The sequence below is a fragment of the Myripristis murdjan genome, chromosome 9 (assembly GCF_902150065.1).
Source record: "Myripristis murdjan chromosome 9, fMyrMur1.1, whole genome shotgun sequence".
In the NCBI taxonomy this organism is placed as follows: domain Eukaryota; kingdom Metazoa; phylum Chordata; class Actinopteri; order Holocentriformes; family Holocentridae; genus Myripristis; species Myripristis murdjan.
Genome location: NC_043988.1, coordinates 30,795,316 through 30,810,456, shown reverse-complemented (window position 1 = coordinate 30,810,456; position 15,141 = coordinate 30,795,316). Strand labels below are relative to the sequence as shown.

Genomic DNA, 15,141 nt, shown 5'->3' with positions numbered 1-15,141 from the left:
CTTTGAAAATAGCCATACCAGTTTTTCTCTTGCCAAAAATTAGTCTAACTACAACTGTCAACTTGATACTACTGCTATTGTGTCACCATCAGGACTATTTGCCCCAAAATATAGTGGGCATTGTTTGGCTTAGGAAAGAAGCTCTGTGCCTCTCTGTGTTTTAGTAAGACAAAAACAATCTAAAGAAACAGAAATGGGACCCTAACTAAACAATCTAAATTGTCTTGGTTCGATTTCCAGACTAAAACAGGGAAAATAAAGGCAAGTGAGTGACATTAATACAACCAATCGAAGCAGCCACCTGTGCAGGCATAATGTTGGTGACAGTGTGAGAAATACATGCCAAAAAAGGCACAATTACATTATGTTATGCCACTGAAATACCAAGGTGAAGTATTGCTTTAACAGCACACAATCACGGGTACAAAAAAAAAAAAATGGCCCAGAGGAATCCCCAGAATGCCTATTACTGCAGCCTGTTAAAGGTTTTCTGGTTTGTTTTGTGCAAACACTTGTCAGTCCAAGTGACGAGGAGAAGTTTACCCAGAGGTGAGGAATCCTGCACCCTCATAAATCTGTCTCGCTGTGGACACATTTCGCAGAGAGCGCCCATCGCCACAGAGCACACTGGCAGATGGGGACAGATAACATCGACACAGGAAGCTAACTGTGCAGCCGAGCAGTCAAACAGAGTTTTTCTTTCTAAAAAACAGGAGAGAGCGACCACATGTTAGCGGGTCGGTCCCCCTCCAGGAGGCCGCACGCCCGCTTTGTTGATTCCTGAGGCCATTTTCCAGAAAAGAACATTCAAAGCATCTATTCTTTATTCTTTAATCTATTCCCATGAGTTGATCCCCCCCTACCTCTCTGAATGGACTTTCCTACATTTCCATTTATTTTGCAGACCACTCAGCACTCTGCAGCATCTTTCCCCCTGTATAAGTGTGTGTATGTCTGTGTGTGTGTGTGTGTGTGGGTGTGTGTGTGCGTGTGTGTCTTCTGCACTCCCTTGAGCCTTTCCGGGGTATATTTAGTAACTCTCTTGACTTGTATCCCGAGTTGCAAGCAGTATTGACACAAAGCTACCAAAAAGGAGCTATTAATATTTCAACAGAAAGGTGTTATGTAATTCAAAATGTGTGTGTGTGTGTGTGTGTGTGTGTGTGTGTGTGTGTGTGTGTGTGTGTGTGTGTGTGTGTGTGTGTGTGTGTGTGTGTGTGTGTGGTTTCACTGCAGTCCTGATCTCACCTGTGCCCGTGCCGGTGGGGTCTCCTCCTTGAATCTGGAAACATAAAAAAAACATTCTCGGTTAGATGTGCAATAATTTATACCTGCAGGACTTTACAATAATTCAACAGTGCAATACCCCTGTGTGTATATAGGTATGCTCAATTTCTTATTTCTGTATTATGATATTTCTGCATGATAAGTGCACATATGTATCCTTAATGCACATACTTTTTACAAATTTCTAATGTGCATTATTTTATTTTTCTTATTTTGTCTCTATTTCTTATAATGTCACTTAGGATTATGATATATTCTTCTCTTGAGAATGTGAGCAAGTGCGAGCGACGCATCAGTAATCAATAAATTCTGATTCTGATTCAGATTTGCCTATTGCAGTGCCACTTTATCATCCAGACAGATAAGATGTGTGCTTTGAAACATAAAAATCTTGAATGCTGCAACTTTAATGTTACCTGCAACCGTTTCTTGTCTTTTTATGGCGGTGCTGCCAGCTAAAATCTGCTTTTGATAATACATTCAATCTGCTTCAGAAAAAGCTTTTTTTTTCCCCATTTCAAAGCTGTTTTTTATGCTCCTTAGAGAGGGTGAGGATATTCTGCCGCAGTCTCACGCTTTTACAGAGATTGCAAGACAAGAGTTTCATTTACCTCGGCAGGCTCACGTGTAACAGACATGCCTCATCTTATTTCAGCGCTCAACAGTGACTGTTTGAGCCTTCGGGTTGACAGGTCGCTGGGCCTCGCACTTTAAAAGTACAGTTGTCAGATTGTGAGAAGTGAAAGTGCAGGTTGTATCTGCGCAAGGTCCTGATAAAGTGCTTTAAAGGAACAGAGGGCCACCTTTCTGTTCCCATCAGGGCACCGCTTTAAAACACTTTCTGCAAAGATATTGTTCTCTCCAAGGCTACCAGACTCTCTTTTTGAGCTTTACAGAAGTAACACAGTGGATATAGAGAAAACATTCCACCGCTCGCCACACTATATATATACGAAAACCAGGTGAAAGGTAAGGCTTCTCTTGAGACCTGAAATCCTTTCAGAGCTACTTTAATTATGGGGGCGGCAGCCTTGAAATGCACAGAGGAGTTGATCAGAGAACCGTCATCTCAAATTCTCCGTCTGGGTAAGGAAGGCCGGGGAGGAGAGCGAGCTGGGAGACAAAGCTGTGTTTGCCACTTCAGAGCTGAGAGCAAACACAGAGATTCGTAATTACCGCAACAAAGACGAGGTAATAAAGCGGTGAATGAATGAAGCCCAGCGAAAGAAAGCGAGGTTGGTGTTTCAATTCTTTTCCATTTAGGGATGTAGCTGGTGTTCTTCAGCAGAGCAAATTACAAAACGTAGGCAGGCAGGAGTTTGATGTCTAAAGGACACTGACACGGGGACGGAGCAGATGGCAAACGAAGCTAAACCCTTTTACCTAGTTTTCTGGTCTGAACATTTTCATCACCTGAATTCACAGTAAACATCACAATAGCTGGCGTCAAACTGATCAGAGTTACATGAAGATGAGACTTTAAGAGATAGGTTTGGTATTTTTCAGCCTAGGTCGTATTAAAAAGTTGATACCTATCATTTTAAACAAACAATATAACCTCACTGCTCGCTTCAGTGATGAGAAACTGAACGCTCTGCTGCAGCTGCTTTATCATCGTCCATCAGGGCAGGTGTTTTTGGCTTAAAAAAAACTTTATATATATGTTTTTTTTTTATGAATGGGAAACTCCCACCACAGCCATCTGGAAAACTGTCCACCCAAAAGAACAATGGATGCAAACAAATCATTAATTAGGTCGTATTTAACATTTAGGATGACACACCGCCTTGTATGGATTCACACTCTCCTGCTGCATTCACTTGCAGCTTGTACATTTGTGAGCTGCGACAACACGGTGCTCAACGGGTCAACTCGGGATAGACGAAGGCTCACCACAAGAAGAAAATCTCGATTTTCTTCCATAGGCAAGACCAAGGAAAGAAGCGTCCGTCTTTCCCGAGTTGACTCCATGAACACAATTTACAGGACAGGAAATCTCGAGGTCTGAGTTCAAGTAAACGCAGCATCGGCCAAGTTCGAGGCAAAACAGTGTGGATTTAAGCAAGGCGATGTTGTATCATAAATTCTAAATAAAGCCTGTAGAAAGCTCTGTTTACAACTGTTTTTTTTTTTTTTCAGTGGACAATTTAAAGATGTATTTAACTCTGCTGTTCAGATTCAGATTTTCAGAAAGGATATTAATAATGGTTTGTGAGGCCAAAAACAAGTACAGTACGGGTATCAACATTGTAACCTGGGTTGAAAATGACCAAGGATATCCTCTGATGGGAAATATAAGCTTTTCCAAAAATGTGACTCATTTTTGTTTATATCAGCGTATGTTCGCTCGATAACAATTACAGACAGGAGATCATAGTTCACCCTTTCATTCACCGCTATATCACAGCTTTCACAAGAAAACTTGGCTGTTTAGGGAATCAAAAGAGTCTAACCACTAAACCCGCCTGATGCTTTAGTGAGAGCTGTAAGGAGGGAGGAATATTTTCAACTCGCTCATGTCCTTACCATGAAATTACGAATGGACCTGTGGAAGATCGTTCCGTCGTAGTAGCCTTTCTTACACAGGCGGATGAAGTTCTCTCCGGCTTTGGGAACCTAAGGGGCAAGGAGAGCGTGAACCAGTTAATTAAAAAAAAAAAAAAAAAAAAAAAAAAAGCACAGGGAGAAAGAGAGAGAGAGAGAAAAAAAATAAACTTTTTTCAAACTATTATCCAGAAATCACTGTTGAGCTTTCCGGAGGTGTTGTGGGCCAAATTCAACAAAACATCTGTAATGGGAGGAAACCATCTGATAAGCCCGCTGGCTCACACACTCAAGCCTGTAACATTTCGATTAGACTGGTCTTGTGGATTTATAACAACACAGCCTGATGTCGTCTGTAGTCTCTATTTTGCGGGCCAGTGCATCATTCTCTGTGACGCTGACCGGAGCTTCTCCATGAATGTTCACCTTGCATTTCAACACAAAAGGAGCGCAGCATCAAATCCTGCAAAGTGCTAAATCTCACTATATATGGAAGGTTTATGAAACATAAATCCCAGGCTGAGACTGACAGCTTTTAACCACAATAGGTGTATAATTCTGTGTCTTTATGATACAGTTAAAGCCCAAAATAATCTATTTCATACATTTTGAGAAGTTGTGACAGCTTTGTTCAGACCTTATTCAAACCAGACAACACACACACACACACACACACACACACTGTTATTTACATCAGCGGCCCTGGGGAGCAGCGGGGGAGAGGAGGGTCGGGTCAGGAAACTAACTGTTTTATTAACTGGTAACAATGGCTGGTGGATTCCAAGAACCAGCCGACACTTTCTTGAAACCCTTTTTTTATCCGTTGGCCTTTCACTGCGTCTGACATGTTTTTCTAAACTCGGCTGCCTGTGCTTCTCTTACATCTTACTTTTGCCGTTTGCGCTCTGCCTCCTTTTAGTTTCATAATGCATAAACTCCGAACCAACTGGCTTAGTGTTTTAAAGAGCTGCATAAACTGAAACCGAATTACTTTTGCCATTTCACCAGCAAGATTCCTGTAACAAAAAACAGACGAAATTGGAAAAGGACTGATATTGCGCCTTGGAGGAGAGCACTACGGGTGTTGGTTTCATCAAAGTAGTAATTTGTAAAGAGGAACTTGCAGACCAAATAACATCAGGCACTATATCTTCAAATGAAAGTCCTCTTATTTAATAAATGTAGTTGTAAAAGACTACAAAAAGTGTATGCACTAAAAGAGTACAAAATGAAAAAGGGCGGTGACAAAAAGAAAAGCATGTTTCAGTCCATCAGACTACCATCAGTGTTTCACTGATGACTTTGTCTCCTCATTTTTAACAAATTCACTTTTTGCGCACTTTGGGATGAAGGTTTATTAAATAAAAAGCCTCTGGTCTGAGCATCAGCCTCACTGTGGCCCTGTTTTTGTAAAGGCATACTGACTACTTTCTTTTGGTGCGTGAGCTCCTCTTTACAAATTACTAGAACCAAAATAGAACCCGTACACCGTCTGACACGATAGACTACTACTACGTATGAACAGACTTAGAAGCCCAAGCCAACGTTTAGTATTTGGCTGCTGGCTACCGTCCTCAGTCTCTCACTATGTTTCACACTTGAGAGCTGCTCAGTGCTGCTTCAATCACACACTGCTGTTCACTGAGCAGTGCTACAGGAGCAGGACCAGGAGTACGACGCCTTGCTCAAGGACACTATGGCAGAAAGCGGTTTGGAAGGCAGTCCTGCAACCTGTAGCTGTCCTGTAACCACCAGGCTGCTGCTGCCTTGTGATGCTGACTGTTAGTGTCTGAGTGTGTGTGTGTGTGTGTGTGTGTGACTGCGCTGGCTTGAGGTTTAAAAATTCCAATCCAATTTACATATACGCCTTGGTGCCTAAAAATGTAATCAGTGATGTAAGCATGGAAAAAATGTCTACTAATGCTGAAAGCAAAAACAAACAAAAAAAAAAAAAAAGATTTCCAATTTCAGCTACGCCTACAGTTTCTTCTCGTTTCCAACTATTTATACCACACGATTACAGACCAAACTGCGAATATAGACGGCGATGGATGTAAGAGGGAGGAAGGGCACTGTATTTTTTTTTTATCCTCTCTGAGTTATATGCAGTCAGAAAATATTGATGTGAACGCTTTTTTCCCACCAGAACTGGATGCATTCACTGAGAGTCCTGGGAGACGATATCACTGAATAGATTTCACGTTTCATTTCTCTTTATTCTCCACGCAAATCCGACACTGGAGGCGCCTTTCTTACTAAAATGAAACCCAGTGTGACATGGAATTACAGGGAAAAGGTAATCAGGACAAACTGTTATGGCTAGACGGTATTCTAAAGTTTTGTTTGTAATTTTTTTTTTATTATCTAAAATCTATAGGTATCAGAGGGTCAAATTTAAAGCTTTGAAAGACAAGATTTTAACAAAACTTAAGACTGTTTTTTTTTTAAATGCCCTTTTCTTATTCAATTAAACATTGCTGTAAGTATAAAGGTAAGTACTATATATTTTGCACGCTGAAGAGGTCAGTTTTAGGCAGGAATATGGTGAGTTATTAACTAGATGAGCTGTTATTATGAGAATTTGGTACAGGTAAGTACCAAGAATCCGATTTTTTTTTTCCTCTTAAGGTAAGTATGAGAGGTGAGTAATTATAAAGTTAGTTGGGTACATCAAAATGCTTATACAGAAATTAAAATTTCATGAATTCAAAATTTAAGGACATTTAATGACTTTTAATACCTACTATTTATGAAACTGAATTTAAGACGGAGTATTTTACGGACCTACAGGCAGCCTGAATTAATTCAACACAGTCACCCTTATTTGCCCTTCTTGGCTGAAGTCTATCAACTGCAGGCGCAGCGTTGGGATGTGTGTTTGAATATTACGGATCCGTATTTTCCTCGATATGATGCGTCACTAAGGTGTGGGCTTAAGTTTTCTACCTCCGGCATCCTCCCCCTCACATTTCACCCAAGTTGAGGGCAGACATGAAGGAGGCGGCCCATAGCTGGGTGAGCAAATGGGCACTTTACGGGGAGGTGGACCCTGGATTTGTGTGATCAAGAGTGTTTGTGACAGTGAGGCGACGCTCATTAATTCATAAACAGCAGACCACGAATAGAGCTGCAATCCTGAGTGAAAACCACTGGGGAGGGAGATGGGGAGGTGGGGAGGGGGAGGGCTGCTTAACCGCTGCAACTTTCCCCTTCATTATTCTGATTCGACAGCAAGGAAGCCAATGAAAATGGAGCAGAAACAGCCGCTGGTTACTAGGGCAGAGATGTGTCGCTGGAGCTCACGCTGTCTCTCTGGGGTCCCGCACCTAAACCATGAGACACAACACGAGAAAAAAAACAAACAAACAAAAAAAAAAACACTTGGCAGGCCAGGGGACAAATGCTGCAAAGGGCTGATTTCGATATTTTGGATGTGCCGCCCTAAATGAGATTTAACCGCCCGCGCAGCCCATACCAATGCATTGCCAGACGCATCTCCTTGTCAGTGTAACTGATATAAACTCACTCACACACATGAATATTGTCGGTCTGAATCAGAGCCTTGGAATTAAAAAAAAAAACAAAAAAAAACACCTGGTTTCATCTTAAAAGCAAAATATGCTTCTTTTGTTTCATTTTGCTGTTTCACACGGTGAGCATTTTTAATCTAAAACATTTACTTTGTGGTGAATAAATTCTAGCCTCACTGCCTCAGGTCTGTTAGTGTGGTAAACACATGAAGATATTGCTGCCGCTTCCTCTTATTATTATTCATACCTTTTCAACGCTGCCCGTCCTCATTTGCCTTTAGGTCCCAAGGACTCAGAAAGACATACTCCATATGATTTCATATGAAATTAAAATGCCTTCCTTCTCTGTGGTTAGATACTTGAATGAGCAAATGGAAATTTTTAAACACAAGGTCAAGTCAAGTGGATGTGGGCTTAATCAATGGAGAAGTTTATTTTGTCCTGATTACCTTGCTTTTCCAGTATTACAGTAAGCATTTTTTAAGGGTTATGAAACACAAATTTGACCGGTGTGTAAGTGTGCGCGTACACACATTATTACCTTATCACAGTGCAACTCCAGATTGAGGTCTCCTTTGTTCGTATGAAGACGGACGTAGCCTTTCTTCTTCACGTACTGGTAACGCACGGCGTCGTCTGCAATGGCATCTGCAGAAGCAACATAAAAAAACGTGATGGAAGCAGAAGCATTTTTACAACTTATCAAAGACTGATTTGCACATGTTGCAGGCATTTTTCACAATGGATGACATTTGGGATCATGAATGGCATATCAGGCGAGCTCTGTCTGTGCCGTCTGAGAATTAAATCCATGATTTTGTGGATTATTTATGAGGTTCTGCGAGGTCTCGCTCCTGGCAGCATCTCAGACCTTTGAACCCACGACACGCCTGAGCAGCGCCGCCTCAAGAAAAGCCTTGGCTAAACACCAAATGCCGCATCTGAGGGGCTTATGATGAAAAATCAGCACTGGCTTTAAAAAAAAAAAAAAAAAAAAAAAAAAATCACATTTTTTACACACTAGCTTTTATAAATAAACATATTATATACTTATTTCCATCTTTTTCATTTTTTCATTTGGTTCTATTGGCCAGTTTTATCATTCTGTAACTCAGTTTTGAGTCAATTTGTGACATTTTTACATTGGTTGAATATTAAAGAAAGCATATACACACACACACACACACATATATCAATGTATGTACATAGTCTTTTTTTGTTGGACAAAATTTTATTTAATGACAGAAATGTGAGTCAGAGATACTTTGATAGAGATATGGTTATTGTTACCACACTATACAGAACTACAACCCACATTTCAACATTTATATTGTAAACAGATGCTATACATGTCTCACTGCTGTATTTTATGTAAAGACTAATTGCATACGTTAATATGGAACATATATAGATATATGGTTGTGTTTCAGAAAGCTGAATTAGATCACGAAATCCAAATATTTTCCACCCCACGTCTTAAGTATTAAACCCACTACGAAGTTGCATCAGCCCACATGACTGGAGTGGAGCTGCTGACAGTAAAAGGCTGTGGCTGCACTGGGCAGCTCCCAGTTGTGAACAAATTTAACAGAGTGAGCGTTAAGCAGGGGTTTGCTGAGGAAACAAAAAAAAAAGAAAAGAAAAAGAGCATTCAAGCCCAGTCAGCCCTCGACAGATAAATAAAGATTTTAAAAAAGCACTGAATGCTTCTTTCTCTTGACAATCCAAGGAGGTTTTCGTGCGAGATGTTCACGTACCTGCTTCATGTGTGGTGGCAGGAGCCATGGCTGTGGACGTGAAGGAGGCCGAGACTCTGCCTGTGGAGTAGTGAGCCTGGGGGGAAACACACAGATGAAAGATAAAGTAATTACTGAAAATGACATGTTTTTAACAATCCTTTTACAAATAGATTTACATTTTTTAAGATTATACTTGTATTTTTGTGCCAATTATCTTATTTCGTGAGGGGTGTCTTCAAATGCTAAAAGGTTAGAGAGAGAGAGCAGGCCAGAGAGTGAAATATATGGTATGTTGTGGTATGCTGTTGTTGGAAGAAGAAAGCGAAGAAAAAGAAGCCAAAGATGAAGACGCGGAAAAAGAACCCGAAGAAGAAGCAGAGGCTGCTGCTGTAGAAGAAAAAGCTGAAGAAGCAGAAGAAGAGGAGGCCGAAGTCAAAGAAAAAGTGAAGAAGAAGCCGAAGTCAAAGAAAAAGTGAAGAAGAAGCCGAAGTCAAAGTCGAGGCTGAAAAAGCATACAAAGAAAAAGAAGAGGTAGAGGATGAATCCAAATCCAAAGAAGAACCTGAATTCTAAGTGGAACTGGCAGAACCCGAAGAAGAATCTGAAGAAGAAAAATCGGAAGACGAATCCAAAGACAAAGAAGTTTTCGATGCCCACAGGAATAAAGTCCACAGGAAGTTCAGAAGACAGATGTCAACAACAACAGAACAGCACCTGTGGAGCTGGAAAGTTTCAGTTCTTGCTCAAGGGCACTTCAACAGAGCTAACACTCTTACTTTATTAACGAGGCTTGAAGTCACGCGATCAAATGCTTGCTGGCCGAAGCTCCACACTATTGGTACCTCTAGACTAGAATGACTGAATTTCATCCCCACATTTTAAACACTTGCTTCTCACCGCACCTTTAACATTTATATTAAAAATCTGTTTTCCTTTTGTTGAAGTACAGCGAATAAAGCGACTCATTGGAGAAATGCTTGGCTTCTATTGGTGATTATGGATGTCCTTGAAGAACAAACATCAAAAAACACCAACGGTCAGATGAAGTATGTTTCCTCTGTTTCAGTAATGATAGAACATATTAGGATCTTTTTTTTTGCCCTTTGGCCAATTTGCATTTATTTCTTTTGTTTGTTTTGCCGCCAACTGCTGATGATCCACAAATATAGTGTATAAGCCCCTAGCTCTGAGGTGTGCTCTGGCATTGTGTTTGTGCAGCTTATATAAACAGGCTTGAACAGGGCTCCTCTGCAGCTGAAGGTCTCCCTCACTACGGCACCCTCCTGCCAAGAGCTCAGCTGGTCCAATTGCTTTAACGCAAACTAGCTTAATGGTAGCTTTGCAGCCGCTACATGATTAGGAGTGGAGCCCCCACCCCGGTTTGGAGAGATTTCCACCATCTCATAATTAAGGGCTAGTGGGGTTGCCTCAAGGTGCTTTGTGCTTAAAACCATGGCTGAATACATAAATGGAGTGGAAATATGGAACCGCCACAATCCCACAAACAACGTGGTCAACACCGGAGGAATTATTTAAGTCCAGACAATAACAACTGAGGGAGATGAAAGAGGAGGAGAGAAAAAAGCCATCTCTGCAGTCCTGGGCTTAGCATTCTTCTGCTCTAGTTCTTGTGGTGAAGGCGCATGAAAGAGCAGACTTTACCTTGTGTGCTCTGTCTGACCTATATTCCCTGTTCTCTCAGAGGCTGTCAGAGCGTCACCTCGGCTGTGAACTCGCGTAACGTCGAAAGACAGAGCATTTCAGGGAAAAGCTGCGGCGTAAAAAAAAAAAAAAAAAAAAAAAAAAACGAGACATGTCATCTAAGGAGAGCTGACAAAAAAGTAAACTACTGATGTAATTGAAGCTGAATCCACTTTAAAAAAAAAAAAAAAAACCCAGTTGTTTAAGTCAGCAAATGAAGACGGTGAGCATTCAGTGTAAGAGCAGAAGAGTTTTAAAAAATAATACAGTTACTGTGGCTTACTTAGTTGACTGTCTTTGTCCTCGTTTCCACTACCAGTTAAACCTGTGACCAACGAGCAGGGAATTAAGCGGGTTACGGTAACTATTCAGAGCGCAGTTATTAAATCAAGAAAATCAAATTGCTGTGCATTTCCAAGCCCAGAAGGTCTTTGTACCAACTGTCTTGTCACATGAGTCAGTGTTTCACACCTACGCATCTTCTTTATAAACATCAAGAGGTTCACCTGCTGTTGTTTAAATTTTGTCATCAAACACAGAAACTATAGCGACACGGCGTTTTTTAACTTCTGCTGTTTTAAAAGTGCAGAAAAATATCGTTACTCTCCCATACTGCATTGTACAGCTTGATTGTTTGTCTTGAACACAGGGATTTACCTTGACGGGGTCAAATGAGATGTTCCCCACACTGATGTTCTGTATATTTGGCTCCCTCCTGTGCACAACTCAAATACTGCACTTTTCCACCATATAAATCAAGAGTACACACTGCAACAGCACAAGTCCAGTCAGTTTCACCATCAAAACAATGCTAAACATAATTTAATCTGAAAAGTGTGACAAACAAAAATAAATTTTTCGTGAAAATACCTAGTCTCCAATATCTCAACAAACAAAACACTGATGATAATAACATCTTATTTCAGCGGTTCTTGTAGGAACCACGCTGTTGTCACATGCTGATTTATGAATAGTTTTTGCCTGATGCTTTCAGTCCAAATCAGTAATTTTTTTGAAGAAATATTTCCACAGCAACTCTTCGGTGGACTGCTGTGCCTGTGATGCATGATAAACCCATGCTGCACGTGTTTATTCATCAGTTAGACACTGATTTATGATTTTTTTTTACCTGATGTCCTCAGTCCATGACAGTAATATTTTGAAAAACACTTTTTAATAAACTTTTCTATATTTTTTACCATCTCCCTCGACAGGCTGCTATAAATAAATCACTGTAGATTGTTATAGTGATGATTTGAATGTATGAAGGGATGTTTTTATGCACGATGTATGTGTAACCTATTAACTACTAAGTGTATCTTTTCATGTTTTGTACAGCCTAGTGATTGGTATGCAATATTGCTTTTTGCAGTGTGATGTCATGTTGATATATTAACCTTGTCAACCTGTGAGAAAAAGAAGAAACTATCCTAGGTGACTATCATGATAAACACCTGTGGAAACTAGGATTATGATTGTTACTAGTAATGACACTGATGAAGGCTGACTGCTGGAAAAGTAAGTAAGAAAGTATCTTGAATATGCTGAGTCCTGCGGGAAAAGTCTTTTTTCTTGTCGTGGTCCACAGGGAGGTCAGAGGTCAGCTAGAGAACAGAACCAGGAGCTGTTTGGCATTAAGCGCTTTGCTCGAGGGCACTTCAGCAAGACGGATGCTTGCTGGTTGTCAGGTTGACGTTACAGGCTGTGAAACTGCCAGTTCACCCGGCCGCCTAAATCACTAAAACAGCCGAGCCTTCAAAGTGATCTGACAGGAGATTCATCATGAAAGGACACACATGACAGCTCATGTTGAAGACTTTCTCAAAAACATGAACTATCCAGGCCAGATAACTGACGTTTTTTTTCCCCCTTTTCTCTTCTGCCAGCCGCTGATGGATTATAAAATTCAGACAGTTTCTGTGTCTTATCAGCCAAAAAGGATTTTCAGAACACAATAGGGTATTTAAATGTTGGCCGGTTATTGGAGGAGACAAAGCAGCCACAGCCAAATTTTATCAGCATTTGGCTGGCTGACAGCAGACCCAGATTTCAGAACTGGGAAGTAACAAAATACATTTACTTGAGTACAGTTTTTGTCTACTAGTATTGGTATTTGTAGTATCCCCTCCTTGAGACTTTATATTTTTACTGCACAAAGTGTCATAGGGAAATTTCTGACACATGTAGGCACACTAGTTACTTTGCATTATAAACTTTAACATACAAAACATGCAATATTCTTATTAAATATGATAGATTTTGATAGAGCTTAAACTATCCAATGGCATGTGGAGCAGTTAAAGCTACAACATTAAAATATTTATTTCTAGTTACTGGAAATAAATTGATTCTCATATCATTTTTATACTTCAGTAAGGGATTTGAGTGGGGTTTTTTTTTCCACCAATGTGTCTTACTACCTGGGGACTTGAACCAGCAACCTTTATGCCACAGGCTCCATATACAGGCTCCACCCACAACTGATTGCATAGTCCATATACATGTTTCATGTTATGCCTCATTTTTTTTCTGGCTATTTCAATCTGTTTCAGTGATTTAAATCTTTCTTCCATTATCAGTGGGATTTTCTACAGTTCTACAGCATATTGCAGAAAAAAACAAGAATTTTTAACAGAAAAAAATAGCTTTTCAATCATGCCAGCTTCACTGCAGTTTCTGTCATTTTCTTGAAGCAATTTTCCCTCTCCTCACTCACTTTACGTGTCATATTCCTCTCCCTGAGACTCGCATGCCTCTGCTGGTTATCGAACGCTCTGGGAAAAGCTTAGCGTAGGTATGATAAGGTTCTTCTTACAGCGTTGAACTTGTCTGTCTTCTTGGCCTCCGGCTCCTTCATGGTTGAAGCCAGCAGCTCGTCGCCCTTATAGTCCTTATACAGCTCAGCAAGGGTCTCCCTCGTCTCCTGGTTGGTGTTCTTCAGGTGATACGCCGGGTCCAGCTTAGCCTTTTCCTCATCTGAATCATGTCGGGAAAAGCAGATGAGGAGGAAGCACGGGAGGAAATAGATAATTGATTTTTGGTAGACAGTTTTATCCAAAACACTTTACAGGCCCCTGACTGTGCACATATTTTGCACAGAGGGCTGCAGTGGTAATTAAATGCTTAACCCAAATCATGTAAAATCACTTTAACGGTAGATTTAAATTAACTAAATGTAATTCCCACCCTGATATAACCAATTCAGAAATGATTGCTCATGGCTACAGGTGCATGTGACAAATCACTGCTGTGGCGACTCACCTGGATCCAACACTTTGAGGTTGTTCTTCACATGGAAGAAGTTGGAAACATTGAATTTGTCCAGATTTGTGGGGTCCTGAGAGAGAAAAAACACTGTGGTTTATCAACAGTTTCTCCATCAGGAAAAAAAATTTTTTTTTTCAGCTAAGATTGCTTTTCTTTACATCATGCACTTTCAGTTTTGCAGTCAATCCCAAAGCAACAACGCACCTGTAGCGTTATTATGTCTTTTCTGGCGAAAGGTTCGTCGGTCAGCAGATCTTTAAAACTTTTGGTCTTGATGTTGAGTTGTTCCACCGCCTGAAAGCAAACAGACATACCTAATCAGCCTAAGATCTCACTGTGCACAAACTTATGTCAGTGATGTCTGCAGAAATATACATGAAATTCATTTTATCTTCTTTTTGTGCGGCAGAAGTAAGCTTTATAGCAAAATGACCTAAATTTCAAATCAATAAAATGTAATACCCTGTATGTGTGCATGAATTTAGACATCGATCCGTGCCAGAAAAAGCGTTTTATGTGAAGATAAATGCTGAGAAAGTGTGTGAGTTCACCAACCTCATAAGAAAACACGTTGCCGGTGACCTTGTTGGCAACAATGTGAGAATTATTTGTGAAGACAGTGTACAGAACCGGGCAGTGATACTTTCCTGGAATAAAATGAAAGCAAGTCAGAAGCAGTCAGAGCGGCGGAGCCACGGGCTGAAAACTAATCTTGAGGAGTCGAGAAGAAGCTCTTGTCATGCCTTCCCCACTGAATCATATCTCTTCTCCCACCTCTTCCTCCTCCACTTGTTCTAAATTGCTCTCATCCCAAAAAAAAAAAATTTTTTTTTGCCCTCTACTGCTCACCTTAGCATAAACTTTCTTTTCTAGCCATCCATACACGGCAAAACTGTCAGGCAACTGCGGCGCTGACCCTTTCACTCTTTGCTGCTGGCTGCTTTTCATGATGGGAACTCTGTTACTCTGTTACTTTTACTCCCACTGTGTCAGTAAGAGAGCTGACACAAAATGTAAACCCAAGTTTTAAACATGTAGAAAACCTGGCTTCCCTGGGTTTACGTTAACATTTT

At 40.6% G+C, this 15,141-nt stretch overlaps 1 protein-coding gene across 1 annotated transcript in view; it reads right to left on the bottom strand.

Moving 5' to 3' along the window:
* The window catches only part of ppil2 (peptidylprolyl isomerase (cyclophilin)-like 2), a 40,036-nt gene that overhangs the window by 19,299 nt on the left and 5,596 nt on the right, over positions 1 to 15,141 (bottom strand). Inside the window, 8 exon segments of the mRNA XM_030060072.1 lie at positions 1,249 to 1,282; positions 3,814 to 3,903; positions 7,903 to 8,009; positions 9,119 to 9,194; positions 13,617 to 13,777; positions 14,063 to 14,138; positions 14,273 to 14,362; positions 14,624 to 14,715. Coding sequence (XP_029915932.1) covers positions 1,249 to 1,282; positions 3,814 to 3,903; positions 7,903 to 8,009; positions 9,119 to 9,194; positions 13,617 to 13,777; positions 14,063 to 14,138; positions 14,273 to 14,362; positions 14,624 to 14,715 — 726 coding nt within the window.